General features: G+C 37.8%; 1 protein-coding gene across 3 annotated transcripts in view; it reads left to right on the forward strand.

The window, feature by feature from the left end:
- slc12a5b (solute carrier family 12 member 5b) overlaps positions 1-20,362 on the forward strand; it is a 119,202-nt gene that overhangs the window by 67,633 nt on the left and 31,207 nt on the right. For all 3 annotated transcript variants that reach the window (XM_022670669.2, XM_022670667.2, XM_022670668.2), the window contains exons 5-16: positions 3,658-3,712; positions 5,327-5,457; positions 7,041-7,288; positions 7,474-7,685; positions 8,634-8,801; positions 10,962-11,060; positions 12,017-12,074; positions 12,317-12,491; positions 12,665-12,783; positions 12,994-13,092; positions 19,176-19,295; positions 19,701-19,805. In XM_022670669.2, the coding sequence (XP_022526390.2) occupies positions 3,658-3,712; positions 5,327-5,457; positions 7,041-7,288; positions 7,474-7,685; positions 8,634-8,801; positions 10,962-11,060; positions 12,017-12,074; positions 12,317-12,491; positions 12,665-12,783; positions 12,994-13,092; positions 19,176-19,295; positions 19,701-19,805 (1,589 nt within the window). The remainder of the gene's footprint in view (positions 1-3,657; positions 3,713-5,326; positions 5,458-7,040; positions 7,289-7,473; positions 7,686-8,633; positions 8,802-10,961; positions 11,061-12,016; positions 12,075-12,316; positions 12,492-12,664; positions 12,784-12,993; positions 13,093-19,175; positions 19,296-19,700; positions 19,806-20,362) is intronic.

Consider the following 20,362-nt stretch of genomic DNA (forward strand, 5'->3'; position numbering starts at 1 on the left):
AAAATACATAAAATGTATCCAGGTACATAAAATATAAACAGAATAAAGAATAAAATAACATTGCTGTTCCCTTAAATGAGCTGTTGGTGAATGTGTGAATGCGCAGGTCAGTCAAAAGCGCTGCACTGTAAAGATATCATGTGCCAAAGTCAGAGTACACTTGGCTCTTAAAAGGAATGACAAATGGCACGCCCAAAACATACCCATGATTAATTTAGAGAATTAGTACATGCCTTTTGCATTTCGAGTCGGCGTATTTTTTGCACCCTCTCGATACCAAAGACACAAAGACACTCCCTAAATCAAATCTGATTGATTTGTCAAGAGAAAATGATCAAATGTTTTCACTTCACAAACTTCAGAAAATGCCTAATCAAAAAGTCAATGTTAAAAGATTTTGTTTTGGAGTCATTTCTATTGGTCCATTCATCATTCATGAAGCACAAATGTCAAACTGTCACATTAAAACAAAAGGTGAAAATATTTAAAATGGAGACACAAAGTTTTTGCAAGATAAGATGTTAAATGTCCACTATTAGGCCTCAGTTAAACTCTGATAGCTCACATTGTCTTGACATGAGCATGCTGGCCAGTGTTCAGCCTTACTCACAAGATAACACATCCCAATACACTTTTGGGGCATCCCAAGCCGTCCCCTGAGGTAATACTTCATAATCAACATGCATTGACATTTGTGACCAAGCAGACCAAGGAATGTTCCAATCCGTTGGAGATATTCCTGGGAAACCCTTGCTTTGTGTTGGTAAGCATTATCCTATTGAAAAATGGCAGTTGGAAGCCATGCCATGAGAGACGTCAATGCAAAACGTCTAGGGGGACCGACTGTCTCCTGAGAAATTTGTCAAAATGTCAAAATGGCCAGCCTTCTTCTCTCAATCCTATGATACACCTCCTCTTAAAGCCTGGCAACTGGGTAAACTGTCTTTGAGAGTGTCGTAGAGGTCTGCCTAGCATCAAATGGTCTCTCACCAAGAGGTACACTACCCAAAAGTAGCCTCTGATAGTATTTTTCCACCAAAAGAACTTGGGCTTATAAGAACTGTGGTGCTTTTCAGTGAACCAGACCTCATTTTCACCAGTTTTAGTGGAATCGCATCATACGTCATCAACTGAGGATGTTGCACAGTGGTGGTGAACAAAAGTGATCACAGTTTGTGCTAAAGAACCTAGTACTCTTCAGTTCCTGTTGTGAACAAACGTTCCTAATAACGGAACCTACTTTTGTGGAAACGCAGTGAATTGTGCAAAGTCTGGACAAGGCTACAAAATAATTTCTAAGACATTGGAACTCCATTAAACCACAGTGAGAGCTATTTATCACAAATGGAGAAAACATAGAACCTGGCCTAAGTGACTGGCCTACCCAAATTACTCCAAAAGGGCATGGACTTCTCATCCAGGAGGTCCCAAAATTACATAGGAACTGCAAGACTTCACTTGACTCAGTTAAGGTCAGTGTTCTTTATTTGATACAAAGAAAGAGACTGTGTGAAAATGGTATTCATGGGAGAGTACCAATCCAAAAACTACTATTGACCACTGGTGTCGGATCCACAATGGTGGAAAAGCATTACGGAAGCCTGTTTTACCCTCTTTTATGATCTAATCTAAGTCTAAACCATCAAACCATAGCTGTAATTATTAACATGTAATTATCTGCCTAAGACTTAACTACTTGCAGAGTTTTGCAGCAATCTCTTTAACTGAATGCAGGCAGATGTTAGCTTTGGTAAAACAGAGCTTCTATTTTTTATTACTGCATGAAAAAAACACGAGGCAGTATCACACACATACTCGTCTTACACTGGCACCATTTTACTTCTCTTGCAGTGCATTTCTGAGACACATGCACGCACACTGAGACACATGCACGCTCACTCGCCATAAATACCCTCTCCTTCAGGCCTGCTTGGCCTTTGTGAATGTCTAGACCAACAGAAAGGTCTGCTCTGCCTGCAAAACAACGAGGCTTTATTACTCTTCAGTACAATGGCCCAGAGAGACCAGACTTTTCACCCCTGCTGCTCTCTGTCTCTCTCTAACCCTGCAGCCTTCTCTTCCCTTTTAATCCCTCCACCTCCCTTCACTCTGAACTGCATACAATTACACAATCACGCTGTTTGTTTGCTGTTGTGCGTTGCTAACAGCACTACTGTTCCAGTACCATGGACAGTTCCCACAGCTTAAAGCTTAGCCCTTTTCTGTTGCTATAAGTGAGGATGAACTAAATTGACCTATTTTTATCTGAAACTGATACCAAACAAATAGTTTTTTTTATTGTCATGTTTTTTTTTGTTTTTTGTTTTTTTGCAGGATTTCATTGATTTTGCCACAAACCTAAATATAAGAAAATACTGTGCTGTTAAAAAAGTATTTGACCACAACAGATTTTTTGTTTTTGCTTTTTTATCATACTTTTATCATACACAGGGTTCCCGCGGTCCTTAAAAAGTCTTAAAATGTCTTAAATAAAACTCTGGGTAATTAAGGTCTTAAATTGTCTTAAATGTAATGTTAATCTGCTGTAGGTATAACATTTTTTCAATGCATTTAATGCCAGTGGGAAAGCAGAAAGCACATACTAACATTAGTGTCGAGTTTCCGGGGAGAGAACTAAGGTTCGCATAGAGCTAGCTAACATTAGTGGTGAGCTAGCTAATGCTACTAGGGAGATAACTAAGGTTAGAATAGGGCTAGCTAACATTAGCTTCAAGCTAGCTAATGTTACTTGGGAGAGAACTAAAGTTAGAATAGAGCTCGTACCAGCACAAAACACACATTGTCGCTCTAAATCCAAATCTGCTCTAAATTCAGTCTCTACCAGAATCTCATTCTCACTCATTCTCTCTCACATCCTGCAGTTGATGAAATAAAACTTAAAAAGAGAAAAGCACTTTGACTGAAAATAAATGTATTTTATTTCACTTGGCTATTATTTAACTGAAATTTGCTTTTATATTTTTAATATTTGAAAAACATCTAAGCACATTGCTACCGTGCTCTTGTCTCACGCTACCCATCAATTATTCAAAGTTTGAAAGTGAAACTAATGTCAGTCAGTGTTGCAAACTGACTAAACCCAGCTTTTACATAAACAATAAACAGAATAAAGAATAAAATAACACTGTTCTTACCTAAAATGAGCTGCACAAAGCGCATAGATCTTAAAATACAACTTCAATTACAATTAAGAGAATTAGTACACGCCTTTTACGTGTTTCGAGCTGTGCAAGGTATTTTTTGCGCCCTCACAATACCAATACCACAAGACTCAGGACACGCCCCTAATTCAGTCTGCGCAAAGCTCAACTAACCAGTGCGCTGTAGATCACTAAAATAGGACCTTCAGTGTCACTGCTGGATTGAGCTGTGCAGAAACGTCTGTCTCTGATCAGTGGAGCTGATAAAATGGATAATGGGTGTAAAAACAAGGAAGCTAATGCTCGATCGGTGTGTATATATATATATATATATATATGTGTGTAAATGTGATTTTATGCTTGTCGTCACATCAGTCATCACAGTGTTTGCGTGTCAGTCAGCCTGAACATGTGTACATGTGGATTTCCACATTCCTCCTGTCAGTATGTGCCTTTCACTGTACTTAAGGCTGTGTGTTTGTGATGTTATTTTCAGACTATGCTGACTGCCATTTCAATGAGCGCCATTGCAACGAATGGAGTAGTGCCAGGTAAGCAGAACGCAATGGCCCCTGTCTGGGTTTGTGTAGACCCAGAGGATGGCTGTCCTCTTGTTCTTTATGGGCAGTGAGCCACAGTACACAGCGCGGTTCCCTGTTGAGCTGAGTTCAGCTCCCGTCCTCGAGCCGCCCGTATTTCTGGTTTTGTGTGGGCAGGCAAGAGTCCCATTTATCATAAATATTTACCTCTTAAAAAGCCTGTCTTAAAAAGTGTCAGGAATATGAAAGGCATTTCCCCTGACGTGTGGTGCAGACATGCGGAAAGCTTAGTAAATTGTGAATATACAGTGTTGGGTGTCAAGCAGAGGTCTATTTGTCATTTTTCCTAGTTTGGAACATGCCACCAGCTTGTGATTATCAGGGAGGAGACTGAAGAGTAGGGAGAAAACTCTTGAGAAAACTTTGAGCTGGAGCTTAGACAGCTTCTGCTTGTAGTAGAAAGCCAATTCCCATCTCTCTCTCTCTTTCTCTCTCTCTTTTACTTTTTTAAAGATTTATTTCTATTTTTGTGCCAATTTTAGCTAGGCCAATTGTCCCACCCATTCAGCTGCTAGTCAGCTGTATGATTCAAGATTCAAAGATTCAAAGAGTTTATTGTCATATTTACAGTACAGAAACGGGTTTCAGTGTATGTCCCCCATTACTAGTGATGCCTCAACACAAGAAATGTGAAGACTAGCACATGCCTCTTCCAACACATGTAAAATCAGCCACCGCCTCTTTTTTTGAACTGCTGCAGATGTAGCATTGCAGAGTAGCATTACAGCATGCTCAGGAAAGCACAGATCACAGATTATAGACACCTTAAGGGGAAAGGTGATATGGTTGAAAGAGCACAATCTATACACCCAAGGAGAGCAAAGCCAGGTGTGGCCAAAAGCAACCAAAAGCAGTGTGAAAGACTGGTGGAGAGCATGCCAAGACGCATAAAAATCTGTGACTGCCTCGTATTGTTGTTTTTAAATGAATATGAACCATAATTTTTGAGAAATATAGCTATACTTTAAAGAAACTGAAAATTTAGGAGGATTGTCTTAATGTTTTGTCTAGAAGAAAGAGGTCTGAAAGATCTGTAGTTTTATCCCTACTGTCAGAAAACAATGTTTATTTGTCATGTCACTGACTGGAAGGAGATGTTTGCCGTTAAAATTAGTAGTGGCTTTAATTTTCAGGGGTGAACCAAAAAAACAGTCAGAATAAAGGCTAAGGTCAAAACCAGAGACAAACCTACCCAAAACATGAGACGATATTAAGGATCATAAGCCAGAAAAAAGCACATAAGGGCAAGACAAAAATTTGAGAAGAAAGCCAAAAATAGGTCATACACAGAATGAATAAACTTGATTTGCAGCTGAAACAACAGGGGCACTATACTTTGCAACTGTCTGAACAAACAGACAGGTTTTATACACAAGTTAACAGCTGAACTGAATTAGAATTCAGGTGAGGCTGATCTACCAGTGAAGTGTTGATTGGCTGGCTGAAGAACATAACTGACTAGTGCATTTTGAGAGTTAGTGTTCATTAAGGTAGAAAAATGTATTGAGTAACTGGGAAGTGGGACAGCATTATGAAAGTATTACACCATTCTTTCTTCTGTTTCAGCTGGTGGATCCTACTACATGATCTCTCGTTCGCTGGGGCCGGAGTTTGGTGGTGCAGTGGGAATCTGTTTCTACCTAGGCACCACCTTCGCTGGAGCTATGTACATTCTGGGCTGCATCGAGATCCTACTGGTAAACGACATATGCTGCTTTCAGACTGCCTTACTTTTTGTACTTATTACACCATATATTTTAATACAAAGACAAGGATAATTTAATTTGTGTACAGGGAGGTACAATATATCTCTCCCAATATTTAACCAGTTTTTGAGAGAGAAACAGGTTGCAGAAAGAGTTAAACATTGGCAAGGAAAAACTCCCTCAGAACACAAGATAAAACCTTGAGAGGAACCCAGGCTCAAAGGGAACCAAAATGGAACCCATGCTCCTCTGGTTCAAAAAGAACAGTAAAAGTAAAACAAATTACCAAATAACTTAGGATCATCTGTTGCAATATGTCTGTCAGTCATCTGAAGTGACTAAGATCCAGCTAGAAACAGAACAGGCAATTTACGAGGTGCTCCAAGGAATGACCTTCTTTTTTTTTGATTAGTTGCAAAAAATGTTATAAAATGTTGTAATGAAGGTCAGGTCCTTGTAGGTCAAGGCTCCACCTGCATCCACTTTAAAGTGACGGTTTCTTCTGCCTATGTCTTCTGACAGTATGTAGTAGCTACTGCTGTGGACACTGGTCATAAAATAGCTAGCCATGCTATCCCAACATATCTGACTATGTGATAAATATCCACCACTTATCCAAGGTGAGGACCTGAATCCATGGTTGAAAGCACTAACTTTAAAACATCCATCCAAATGTCTATTTATCTGCTTTTACCAGTTTGTGGAGGGGAAACACTAAAACATCTTTACACAAAGAAATGGCTCAGCTATGAAGCTCCAGTAAAGCAAATGCACTGGGTATATTGTGAGCAGTGATGGCATAGTTACTCTATCTGATTACTGATTACCCCTTTAAAAAGTAACACACACGTACACACACACCCTGCACACACACACCCTGCTTCCTCAACATAAAAATGACAACCAGTTATGACAAAACTCACTTAACTGGAAGCTTCACTCTACCTTTGAGACTTGTTCTGTAAGTGTGCCGCTGCGACTCCAAACCTTTCTTAAAATTTAACGTTATATTTTTTAAGCTAGGTAGCACAGAGTGAACAATCAAATATATATATATATATATATATATATATATATATATATATATATATATATATATATATATATATATATATATATATATATATATATTACTTATGTGGTGCCCACAACAATCTAATCTTTTTGTGTTGCATAATCTAAAGTAGATGCTTTGTTTGGACAACATTTTAAGATAATAAATAGTAAATATTAATAACTAGCCTTGTCCTACTACACCTCTGGATAAATAACCTACACTCATTTGCATGGTTACACTAGATCTTAGAGGTTCTGAGAAGGCATGCATTATTACGGTCTGAATGAGAATATTGAATATTGTTGGTATACATCGTACTGACTTTCACTAAACTTACCTTTGCATTCCAGATAAAAAGTGAAATATGGAAGATTTTATCTTTTTATTATTTTTATTTAACTATCCCTCATTATAGAATTAGATATTAATACAATTTATAATTACAGATAAAATACTTTTACAGCATGTTATTACATTTTTGTACTCTCATTTTCTCTCTCTCTCTCTCTGACTGTAGATCTACATAGTGCCACAGGCGGCTATATTTCAGATCGAGGGTCTGGAAGGACCGGAGGCTGAAGCAGGAATGCTGAATAACATGCGAGTGTACGGAACGATAGTTCTCTCGTTCATGGCTCTGGTCGTCTTCGTTGGCGTAAAGTACGTCAACAAGCTGGCCCTGGTCTTCCTGGCCTGTGTCATTCTCTCCATCCTGGCCGTGTACGCCGGGGTCATCAAAACCGCCTTCGACCCTCCAGACTTTCCGTAAGCTGCTTCACTGTGCTTCAGAACTGTGTTTACAGGGTCAAAAAGTGAACACAATAAAAATAGTGTGACACTTGGTCCTCTCAGAACTTTGTTTGCATTGTACATCTTTTGTAAATCTTTATTAAGTGTTTTCATTCTTAATTAAAGTTCTTACTCATGTGTGGCCTCTTTCTCGTGTGTAGGATCTGCATGCTGGGAAATCGAACTCTGTTGTCCAAAGGCCTCGATATCTGCGCCAAAACCATCGAGCGGGGCAATGCCACTGTCACCACTAAGCTCTGGAAGCTCTTCTGCGACTCAGAGTTCCTCAACGCCACCTGCGACGAGTACTTCACCAACAACAACCTCACCCAGGTCCAGGGCATCCCTGGAGTGACCAGCGGCATTCTGGCAGGTCAGAGAGCAGCTGTTTTCTGTGATGCTTGTTTATATAAGACACCAAGCCACCAAACCAAGCTGAACTGCTTGAATTCTTGCACCAGGAGTGTCATAAAGTTATCCAAAAGCAGTGTGTAAGACTGGTGGAGGAGAACATGAAAACTGTGATTAAAAACCAGGGTTTTTCCATCAAATATTGATTTCTGATCTCTTAAAAACTTTATTAATATGAACTTGCCGTTTTCTTTGCATTATTTGAGGTCTGAAAGCTCTGGATCTTTTTTGTCATTTAAGCCATTTCTCATTTTCTGCGAACAAATGCTCTAAATTACAATATTTTTATTTGGAATTTAGGAGAAATGTTGTCCGTAGTTTATAGAATAAAACAACAACGTTCATTTTACTTAAACATATATCTATAAATGGCAAAATCATAGAAACTGATTCAGAAACTGAAGTGGTCTCTTATTTTTTTTCCAAAGCTGTATTTGCTATTTTAACTGTTTTAACCCCTTAATATTCTGCACAAGTGTAGCATTCTGCTACTCGTTTGATTGCTTTGTAATAAAAGCTTATATCTTGAGAATTAGCCCTTCGTAAATGACAGTCATGTGAATACATTAGGATGCCCTTTTGATTCCTCTGTCCACAGTACTTACTTTACCAATACTGTATGAGATAATGGCAATTAAATGGTATTAAAGTTTGTGGTGCAAATAATAGATTTAGCAGTAGTTAACAGCAAATACTACTGTTATTACTTAGAATTGTATGCATCAAAACTTTTTCAATTGTATTTTTTAGAAACATAAAGGATTTCTTACAGAAAATGTACCAATCAAGAGGCATTATTATATAAGTAATTATAGCGTTTTATACATGATGTTAAAGATGAGAAGAACTGAGTGTACTGTGAGTGCACTGTCAGATGACTGACAGTGTTCCTTGTTCTTGTCTTTCATAGAGAATCTCTTTGGCTTCTACATGGAGAAGAATGATATATTGGAGAAGAGAGGAGTGCCAGCTGTGGCTGACCCTGATGTTCCACCAACCAACAGTAACCGCTATGTGCTGGCTGACATCACCAGCTTCTTCACCCTGCTGGTGGGCATCTACTTCCCTTCTGTCACAGGTTAGTTCCCCCAAAATGTTATCCAAATGCTGTCTCATAAATATCATAAATAATTTAAAAAAAAACAATGAATTCTTATCATATTATATGAAGAAAAAAAGCAGCCGTATTATTTAATTATTTAATTATTTATTTTTTAATGTTAAACAGAAATCATAGGTGCAGACCCTGCATCCTCATATAGGGGCATTATATTTCTGCTTCTCTGCACCATGATACTTTAATATTTTGGTCTCATATGGAGACACTACCCATACCATCGAGTGGTCACATGACAAAATATTACACTTAATTGATTGAAAACAAGATGAAGGGAATCCCAGTCAAAAGTTTCTACAGCCAATCTAGACAGAAACACGGGTCACATAAATAATCATCCAATTTTATATTTAAAACTAGTTTATTTACTTATTGTAGAAAGATAACGTTTTGTTTATTGGACTAATTCGACCTTCTGATGCCAAATGACAAAGATCATTTTTTTTTATATAATTTTATTTACATTTTTTTCCCATTTTCTCCCCAATTTACATGGCCAATTACCCAACCCACTCATTAGGATTCCCCCTATCACTAGTGACGCCCCAACACCTGGAGGGTGTAGACTAGCACATGCTTCCTCTGATACATGTGAAGTCAGTCACCGCATCTTTTCAAACTGCTGCTGATGCAGCATTACCGAATAGCATCACAGTGCACTACATCAGCTCACAGACCCTTTGGAGTGATATGAGGAAAGAGAAGAGTGCCATCTACACACCTATAGAGAGAGAAAGGCCAATTGTGCTCTCTCAGGGCTCCGGTAGCCGATGGCAAGCTACATGAACAGGATTCGAACCAGCGATCACGGCAAAGATCATTATTCATATTAGGACAGTAGTTTATTGCAAAAACGACTTCCTGTTTAAAGACAAAACCCCTATCCAGCTGGGATTAGTTTCTGAGTTGGACGTCTGTGAAAAATAATTCACACTTCTACTTAGTGATGAAACTCTTGCATCTGGACTGCAATAAAAAAAAAACAGGAGGACCAGTGAGTTTTTTGGCTTTCTCGCACACATGATGTCGCATTGTCACATGAGGAATTGGTTAAGTAGCTTCTTCATTTCTTCATCTTGCTGTTGTGTTTACGTGGATCTCCGTGGAAACGCGCACGCAAAATGTAATTACGGAGCGTGGCAGTGGACAAATAGCTATTTTATTAAACATGAGGTGACGAAACTCAGAGATGTGCGTCCGGACAGGACTAAAATTACCAGAGGACCACGGAGTTCAGTGAAAAACAGTAGGCAATTCAGCCAGTAATTTTCTCAGGGACGTCTGAGAAAAACACATACATGGTCATTACAGACGGGAATAAAATCACAGAGGACCCCCATAAAAGAGAAAATGACCTTTCCTGTCAGGAAAGGGCTAAAGTTTAGTTTTTATACCTGTTAGCTCTACTAATTCCAAATTAAGTGCCTAATAAAAAAAATGCACACCAAGAAAAAGTCTGGGTCTCAGGAGGTTAAAACTGCCGGTACAGAATCTGCAGAAATCAGACTCTAAAACAAATAACAAGATACGCTTAAATCACTTGTGACATTTGAGAGCTGTGTTTAAAAAACTCATTCTATTGTAAAGTGCAGGTAAAACCTGCCATAAACTATTAGCATCACACAAACAAAACCCTTACTCTGGAAACCTGACATCTCAAATTGATTGATGATTAATTGCTTCATGGTTTAGTGTGTGTGTGTGTGTGTGTGTATACATATGCTCTAGTCTAAGCTGAACTTCTACAGAAGTGATGACAGTAGTGAAATGTTGAGGTAGAGCGAGCTGTGAACAAGCAAGCTCTGCATCAGCACAAAGCACAGATCTCATAAATATATGCATAAACTTTCCATAGTAAACTTAATAATTCAGAGTATTTACTATAGTATTGTATACTCCAGCTATGACAGATAAAAATAGATCAAAATAATCTAATCTGATCAGTTTTTTTTTCATTTACTCTTTTGTCTAGGCAAGCTATTAACATGATAATCTGCTTAACTACAGGATGCCATTCAGGCTTTAGACTCAAATAACTAATCTTTCATAAAATAACAGCATTTTCATGCTAATCTCAAACTGAAGTTCTATTATTAAGTGTCTGTGTGTGTGTTTTTATAGGTATCATGGCTGGCTCAAACCGCTCTGGTGACCTGCAGGATGCTCAGAAGTCCATCCCCATTGGCACCATCCTGGCTATCTCCACCACTTCCATGATATGTATCCTTTAGTACAGTGCAATGCTGCAAACAGGGGACCTGTGCTCTGAAATGTTCTGACTGACAGTAGTAGTTATAACTAGTTTACAACTAGCTACTGCACAGCAGATCAAGTGTCTCAGACTATCTTCATTGAGTTTACAGTGCAGCCTAAAGGACCAGAAGCTACGTTCTTCCAGGAAGACTCCAGAGGAAAGTGTGCAATAATAACAGCTTTCATTTGGACAGTATTAACAATATATTAGATAATAATTTATGTAAAGTTAGTCTTTGGAGGACGCCCATTGTCAGCCAGGGTATGCAGCATCTAGACCCTCGCAGATCCTGCCGTATGTAGGAGGCAGGGGCGGAGCATGCATGCAGGACCAAATTGGTGGCGATGGGGAGGAAGGAGGGCAAAACGATACAGTGAGAGAAGGGCGTGTAAGGGGAGGTCTTATAAAGACAGGTGAAAGCTGGTGATTGGTTAAGGTACGAGAGATGAGCACAGGAGTTTCCTGGTAGAACTAGCACTAAGCTTATAGTTCAGGCTGAGGCCTAGTACAAACAATGCTCACATAGCATGTCTACCCAACTAACAAAATTTGGTTCTTAGAACGTTGCCCTAATGTTTCCTGAAATGTTCCCTCAGTGTGAATTTGTCCAATTTTTTTAACTCTCTCAGAACATTTTGACAAGGTTACAGGAAATTTTTTCCAGCATGTTGCTACAAACTTTAAAATAACGTTGTCAGAATGTTGTTTAGGTTCGTTCTCACAACATTCATCTGAGCAGTTTTCTTAACATTCCCATAACGCTCTTTTAAGGTTACAAGAACGTTCCATTTAACGTTACTATTGTTTTTTCCTAACTTGGTGGAACTTTGAATAAGGGAATAGTTTGGAATACTTTTAACTTTCCTGTTCATATTAGAGCTTCTGGTAATACATGTGCTTTCCTGAGCTCTGATTGCTTCAGATATGTCCTCTGTGATTCTGTTTGGAGCCTGTGTGGATGGAGTGGTCCTGAGAGACAAGTGAGTCTGTTTAATTCAGTCATTCAGTTTTCAATTCAAATCAGATTAGGTTCATTTTCCAAACTGACGTTTCACATTTAATAAAGCCCAGAGTAGATGCTTTTAAAATATGTAGCTTCAGCCTCATTTAGCTTCTGTTCAGATACAGTTAAAGTGGATTATCAGTTTATGACAGATGTGCTTTGAGCTGAAATTTGTGATGTGCAGCAGTTTGAAATATGATATAATTGTCTGATTTACAGGTTTGGTGAAGGTGTGAACGGTAACCTGGTTATCGGTACTTTAGCCTGGCCCTCACCCTGGGTCATTGTGTTTGGGTCCTTCTTCTCCACCTGTGGGGCAGGGCTGCAGAGTTTAACAGGAGCTCCCCGACTCTTACAGGCCATCGCTCGGGACGGGATCATCCCATTCCTCCGGGTTAGTATAAAATATATAGCCTTATATAGCCAGAATACTTGTAAATACCTGTTTTGCAGCTGTGTATTTTAAATGAATAGAAAACTAACAATTAAATAAATTAAATAAATTACTACAAATAAACTGTTAGACTGTGAATAAATGTATGTATGTGTTGTGTGTGTATTTGACAGGTGTTTGGTCATGGTAAGGCTAATGGTGAGCCAACATGGGCTCTGCTCCTGACAGCCAGTATCTGTGAGATTGGCATCATTATCGCCTCTCTGGACGCTGTAGCACCCATTCTCTCCATGTACGTAAGAGCCATTTACTGTGATGCTTAATTGCTTAAAGATCACTACTTGTAAGAACTGAACTTAATGTTACCCTCATGCACTTTTCCCTTTAATGAAGGTATTGGATTTAACCTTTAATTGGACCGGAATTAACTACATAACTCACACACAGCTCTCATACAGTATATCTGTACAGTATGTAACAGAGCCATGTACGTCTTTTACAGGTTCTTCCTGATGTGCTACATGTTTGTGAATCTGGCCTGTGCGCTTCAGACTCTCCTCAGGACTCCCAACTGGAGACCCCGCTTCAAATTCTACCACTGGTTAGTGCATCCTCATAATCTTAAGAATCTTAATGCTCCTTAAAACTAAGTATAATTCTTTTGTGTAGTGGAACCTTTACGCCAGAAGTCATTAATAGGCGGACCACGGCCTGGCTCCGGAACTAGACGTTGTCCAATGTGGACCCAAACGGATAAACTACTGAGAAGGATTTAATTCTGACCATGTTCATTTAAAGCGGCGGAACTTTTCTTGTCTTTACGGTATTTCTGCTTTGTGACGCAGTAAACTCACTGACCAATCACGTGTGCTTTAAGATCGCCAAATGTTTTCCTCAGCCAATCAGATCTATGCAGATGCGGGAGCATGGAGCACACACAGGTGAAGTACACAGTGAGAAGCTGCAGTCGGAGAATAAAGAGAAAAAAGCTAACTCAGATGGTGCGCACCAGAAAAATAAATTAAAATACTACATTTATAAAACATACTAACAGTAATAATATTAAATAAAATAAAACTGATGTTTTTAAACAAAGCTGATTTTCTCTAACTGGACCCAACTAAATTCTAATTAAATACCTCTGCTTTAAGCCAAGTTCTGCACATTTTTGCCTTCAGTGCTCTGTATACATATCTAGAAACATGTCCATGTCCTCTTTCAGTTTCTCTCTCTTGTTGTAAACGAATATGCTTACAAAACAGTGTGCTGCTCTCATGCAGTGCTGTAAGCTATATGATATGTGACATTAAGCAGCATGTAAATACAATGTAATGACATCACAAATATCCTAATTAGTGAATTAAGTCAAGTGGCAATATTTAAGGACTAACCTACTTGTTTTTAAAAATGTACATGCTTGGGTTTTGTTTTTTGTTTTCTAAAAAAAAGCGTGTGACGGGGAATTTAAGATAGATTGAGATAGGATTATATAAACCTTTACATATACGTTATTGCCCTTTAGTCTTATTTTCAGCAAACACATTTTTATTCTGGCAACTTTTATTCTGAAAGTGTGAGGAAATTAGAGCCCTTTTCATACTTCATACTTGTGAGAGTGAGGGTGCGTTCACACCTGTGTTTTGTTTGGTCTGGACCCTCTGACGTTTCAGTTAAATCCAAACCAAAATAGCAGGTGTGAAAGCCTGTTTTTAAATGGTTCAGACTTTCTGACCAATTACAGTAAGATGAGACCGGCTGTCATCACCCATTAAACAATAGAAGACGAAGTATGTAATTGAAATTTAGTTAAAACTGTACAGCAAATTTGCCCATTTAACACCCACAGTGTTAATTTATCACGCACAGTGTTGATTTAACACTGGCAAATTCACTGTGTAGTTCTGCACTGCAGGGTCTTGCTGCTGGTAGTAATGGCATAATATTATCAAATTACTGGAACTGAATAGAAAAGGTTGCACACTCTCTACAAACCAATCAAGTATAGGGACATACACGAGGGTTTACTGTAAGTGTTGACAACATGACATAGATATACAGTACTGTTCAAAAGTTTGGACACACTTTCTTATTCAATGTTGTTTATTATAAATTTTTTAGCTTTGTAAATTAATGCTGAAATCATGAAGACTATAAAGGAACACATAAGGAATGATGTAGTACACTTAAAAGTGTTAAACCAAAATACGGTTAACTTGATTCAGATGTTCAGGTGTGAAAACTCACCGACTGTAGACTAGTGTAATAATTAAACAACATTCGATTGCAGCAGCTCTGCAGACAGAAATGTCTTGTTAATGTAGTCAATGGAGAAAATGTATTTCATTAACACAAAAGGTGTTCAGCTCGTAGATCTGTATTTCAAATGTGATGTTTCCTTTAATATGACTTTATTGAGCCAGTTAAAGGTTTTACTTCTTAATGTCCTATTATTAGTACATTTAAGTAGAGTGGGTCATCATAGGGTGTTTTGAGTCATGGTTTTAGACATGGCAGAGTTTTAGGTTTTATCCCTTTATCCCCAATTTATTATTTCTAAAAAACTATTAATTTATTCACTAAAATATATACATATTTAATTTCTCATAAACCATATTTCCCTGGCCAGATAACTGAACCTTCTTGTCAGAGCTACCTCAGGACTTTAGAGTTATATCGCCACCTACTGGAATAAATAAAATCTGAAATTAAAGAGAGGTTTTATATAAAATGCTCCATTCTAGAGAACTGTACACAGTGATGGTGATTAAAACCATGACTGTGTTCAACTGATTATTTGTAAGTTTGTGTGAAAAAGTTAATATTAGTCATATTAGTATAACTATTGTTTTAGTACATTTAGTTTCACTACCAATATATCTGATATTCTTCTCTAACCAACTATCAATGATCAAGTTTACAACAGTAAAGAACTATCTAATCCATAATGTTTACCAATGTTGCCACTTAAATGGACTCAGCACTGTTTTTTTTAATAAACTGGTATAGTAAAGAAGGATTTTTACATTTTAACCCTTTCAGAACTGACTTATTTTCAAGTGATGAAAACTGTATATATAAATGCTGTTTCTGTCTTTTATGTGTTTAAAAGCAGGATTTAGTAAATAAATACAAAAAATAAGAAAGAAAGAAAGAAAGAAAAATCAAACATAATATTTGTATTTTGTCTGTTCATTCCAGTGTAGTCATTTGTTTAACACTGATATTTTTATGTTATATAAAATTTATATTCCTATAATATTTTTTATTCTACTCACATTTTAATTTATATGTTTATATATTTTCAGAAATTATTTCTAAGCAGTAAAAAACTCCTAACATAATGGGAAAAGGTGTTTACTCTGCCACATTATCTGGGAAGCTACCATGCTTTACTTCAGTGTGCAGATTTATACTTTGTTCAGTGCAGTAGGTGGGGCTAAACTACTGTTTGATTGGCTAATAAATGATTATTCTAATGAATAATTATAGGTCTTGAATTTGTGTGAAGTGAAACAATATACAAGTAATCAGAAAACACACAACGTCCATTGCAATGGATGCAGGGTCTGAAAGGGTTAAAGTTGAACTACATAAAATAATTGAGTAAAAATAATGTTAATCATACTTAAAGTCATCTTTTCCTAGTCAACTCGTGTTCATGCTCTTTATTTAATTCAATTAAATTCCAATTTATTTCTAAAGTACTTTTTACAAATGTTGTCCCAAACAGCTTTACAAAGAAACTGGTCCAAGCCTCTTATGAGTAAGCAAAGTTGAGGACCAGAGAATTTGAGTATTTGTATTTCATTTTTAAAGAGCCACAAAACCCTAAACCATCTTTTTTTTCTATTAATAGCTGAACTGTGTTGCTCTAAATTAATTAAAAATATACCAGTTCTACTTAATCTAACCTAACCTTTAAAAAAATGCTTTATTGTGGTAATTTCTGCATTTGCAGCACCCTCTCAGGTTCAACTGTGCTATAGTATAGGCGAGGATGATGTTTCCGTGCACTTTGGTTCGCAGACACATCACAATATGCAGATTAGTCAATCAATAATATGGCCACCCTTGCCGACATCCAATTATCTGGGGCTGTGACCGAAATGGCTCCCTATTTACTAGTTAGGGCACTATTGAGTATGTCAGCCATTTTTCTTTGAGTGTCCGAATCATAAGGGGGGATTCGAACGTGATTTTGAGGGCACTAAAAACTCCCATAATGCATCATGATTTATAGTAAACATCGCTGCTTACTAAGCGAGCTGAATGTGTCCCAAAATGCTTTGCGGGTCTCGCTACTAAGCAACAGACAGCCGAAGAAACGGAGCGGACAGCGAGCCACCAGGGTTGCCAGATTGTTACAGTGGGATTCAGATAAAACCAATTCACAGGGTAAAACATGTTTCAAATCCACAAAATTACTGAGAAAACTACCCAAACAGCTGATGTTCGTCATATTAACAATATTACAGGGCTTATTCCAACATGATCCTACCTAAAATACCATAAATATCTTAAATATCACTGATTACAAAAAATGATATTTAAATGAGTTTATCTGCATATTTGTATTATGTGTTTTGTGCCTTGTATCATTGGACACACGAAACAAAAACGTAAAAACAGTACATAAAAATAACCTTGCAAGCAATGAAAGAAAGAAATAACTTACTCACATATAATAACGAACATAAACACATCTTCAAATTTCCATCAGCAGGACTAAAAGCTCTGTCTCTGCAGGGTTAGATATCTAACTATAACACAGATGAGTTAAATTTCCAAACTCTTTAAACTTGGTAGTTTTGTTCACCTGTCAAACCACAGCGTTTCCTCCAGACAATTTCAGACACAATTCGATATTTGGCATGAAAGCACCCAATCTGGCAACAGTGCGAGCCGCTGTACGCTGCTATTTTTAAGGTTTCCTTCATGTAGTTCAGTAATGTGAGGATCATCTTTTAAACAGCGTAAATATAACAAACAGATAAATGACTTCATGATCAGCTCAGAGCTTCACTAACTTTAATTGAGAGCTCAGTTCAGTGTCTTTATGGAGTTTTAAACACGGCTCAACCCCCCTCACCGGTGTGTGTTTATGCGACCGGTGCTGGCGCATGATAATGATGAGTTAGTGTCCGAATTCACTCCAGTTTTACCACTAATTAGTGAACTTATTAGTGTCTCCCTACATAGCGCAACACTAATGAGGGAGTAGGGAGCCATTTCGGTCACAGCCTGGGTCTCATCACTATTGGAGGCACACTGCTGCTGCAGCTTAGCTAATCAGCTCTCCCTCCTGCCCTGCCTCTAAACCCATACATCACCCAGTGCCCCTTCAAAACTACCCCTTCCATTTTTTGAGCGTGGAATCAGCTAAAATCAGGGGGTTTAGTGGCTCTTTAAATAACATACTAAGATGATTAATTGATTGATTATAACTTAGGCATCCATCAGCAGCACAATAAGATACATATGAGACAATATGATGGGAGGAATAAATAGATACACAAAGGGTATACAAACTTTTATATAGCTTTATTTAAGGAATGCGGTGCAGTAGATGGTGCTAACAGTCAATAAATAATTAACAGAGAGAAAGTGCAAGGTATAAGTGACATTGATAATTAAATAAAATACAATTATCTATATGTGTACGCACATTTATAGGTAATGTAAATATGTGTATACCAAATTATGAGTAAATGTCTATGTAAACTTGAATGTTTCAAATGTAAGTAATTGTCCTTGCAGTGTGACATTTTGCTATTTACACTGAAATACATATTGTTAGCAATAACCTCATAGAGTGAGATCTGAAAAGTCACTAAATCTATCAAGATGTATCACTAAGTTGATAACACTACGTGTCACCGCTGTTTTTTTGGAGAGAGAGAGGATCAGAGCCCACAATTTGTGGCATTAATTAAATTTTTTGCACTATAGCGTGCACCGGATTATAAGGCACATTATGCGACACTGGTAACAGGGCAGGTCTCGCCTCTGGGTAGTGAGACCTGTAAAGCTAAGTTAAGTAAACGAAACTGTAATTTCTGTAAAAAATAAATATATATATATATATTTTAAAGCGCTGGATGTTAACTTTCAGTGGAGTAAAGTAAAGTGCTTCCGTTTATTTACAGTAAGCTTAGATTCCCGAATTTTCACTATAGTAGAGTGCAGCAGCTTTAGCATTAGCACTAATTGCTAGAACTAGCACTAGTTGTGCCTGACAGCACTACACTGAGGAACCTGGAGTGTTTCAGTAAGCCAGGGCGCTATTAGCTAGCGGTTCATCCCACGTAGCTTTTTTTAATGCTGTAAACACGTAGGCTACAGTCCAATATACTCACCTCTGAACGGCCAAAAAGCTAGCACATAGCGCGGTTAACGGCTAATACTGTTGCAGCATCAGGGCTGTAGAACTAAACTGAAACTCCTGTATAATGCTGTACCTCAGTGGAGTGGCTTTACTGCTCTTTACAACCTGACTGGTAAAATTCATACATAAGGCAAACCAGATTATAAGGAACCCTGGTGATTATTTAAAGGATTTAAAGTACACCTTACAGTGCGAAAAATAAGGTAAGGTATCAGTTATTTAGCTTTAAATTTGAGAATAGTTCAAATATTTTGTGTTGAAACTGTGGTTCACTGGAATATTTTTTTTATTTTATCCAGGGCTCTGTCTTTCCTGGGTATGAGCTTGTGTCTTTCCCTGATGTTCATCTGCTCCTGGTACTATGCCATCGTGGCCATGGGCATCGCCGGCTGCATCTACAAATATATCGAGTTCTGTGGGTAAGCACTCCCAGGCGGCTGTCCTGAGTACAGCACCGCACAGCAAACAGACACAAAGCCAAACAGAAAGTTCAGGCCTCACACAAACAAGATCACTCTCTTACTTGGCAGAGGGCTATTTTTAGCCGTGCAGACTCTTGTTATCTGGCCCGGCTGGGCAGTTTTGTTTTCTGCTCGGTTTAAAGAGCTGCTGGGTGAGACTGGATCAATGACACTGTTCTGTCATTTAACACAATTTACTGTGGAGTGAAATGGCCTTATGTTGCTCAGTGTGAGATATCACTCAGATATTTGATATATATACTGTAGAAGTGGGGAGCAGAGGAGATCACTGTAATTACTTTAAGTGCTAATAATGAAATCCAAATGATTTGTGAGTACACGCTGTGTGTTGTTGTCTCTCAGGGCAGAGAAAGAGTGGGGTGATGGGATACGTGGGATTTCTCTCAGCGCTGCTCGTTATGCTCTGATGAGGCTGGAGGAAGGACCCCCACATACCAAGAACTGGAGGTCAGTAACACACACCGACATAATGCACTGCTAATAAAAAAATTCTTCATGTTCGTGTTCTACTGGTTACATGATTATGATAAATATAGGGTGGATGTACATAGAAAACACACTTTCTTCTGGTGTATTTACAGCTCTGGGGAAAAAAATTTAGAGAACACTTGTTTATTTGATTTTGCTATTTATAGGTATATGTTTAAGTAAAATGAACATTGTTATTTTATTCTATAAACTACAGACAACATTTCTCCCAAATTCCAAATAAAAACATTGTCAATTAGAGCATTTATTTGCAGAAAATGAGAAACGGTTGAAATAACAAAAAAAGATACAGAGCTTTCAGACATCAAATAATGCAAAGAAAACAAGATCATATTCAGTTCAGAAATCAATATTTGGTGGAATAACCCAATATTTGGTGTTTTTTTAATCACAGTTTTCATGCATTTGTTCACCCTTACTAGTCTTACACACTGCTTTTGGATAACTTTATGCCACTACTAGTGCAAAAATTCAAGCAGTTCAGTTTGGTTTGATGGCTTGTGATCATCCATCTT

The sequence above is a fragment of the Astyanax mexicanus genome, chromosome 12 (assembly GCF_023375975.1).
Source record: "Astyanax mexicanus isolate ESR-SI-001 chromosome 12, AstMex3_surface, whole genome shotgun sequence".
In the NCBI taxonomy this organism is placed as follows: domain Eukaryota; kingdom Metazoa; phylum Chordata; class Actinopteri; order Characiformes; family Acestrorhamphidae; genus Astyanax; species Astyanax mexicanus.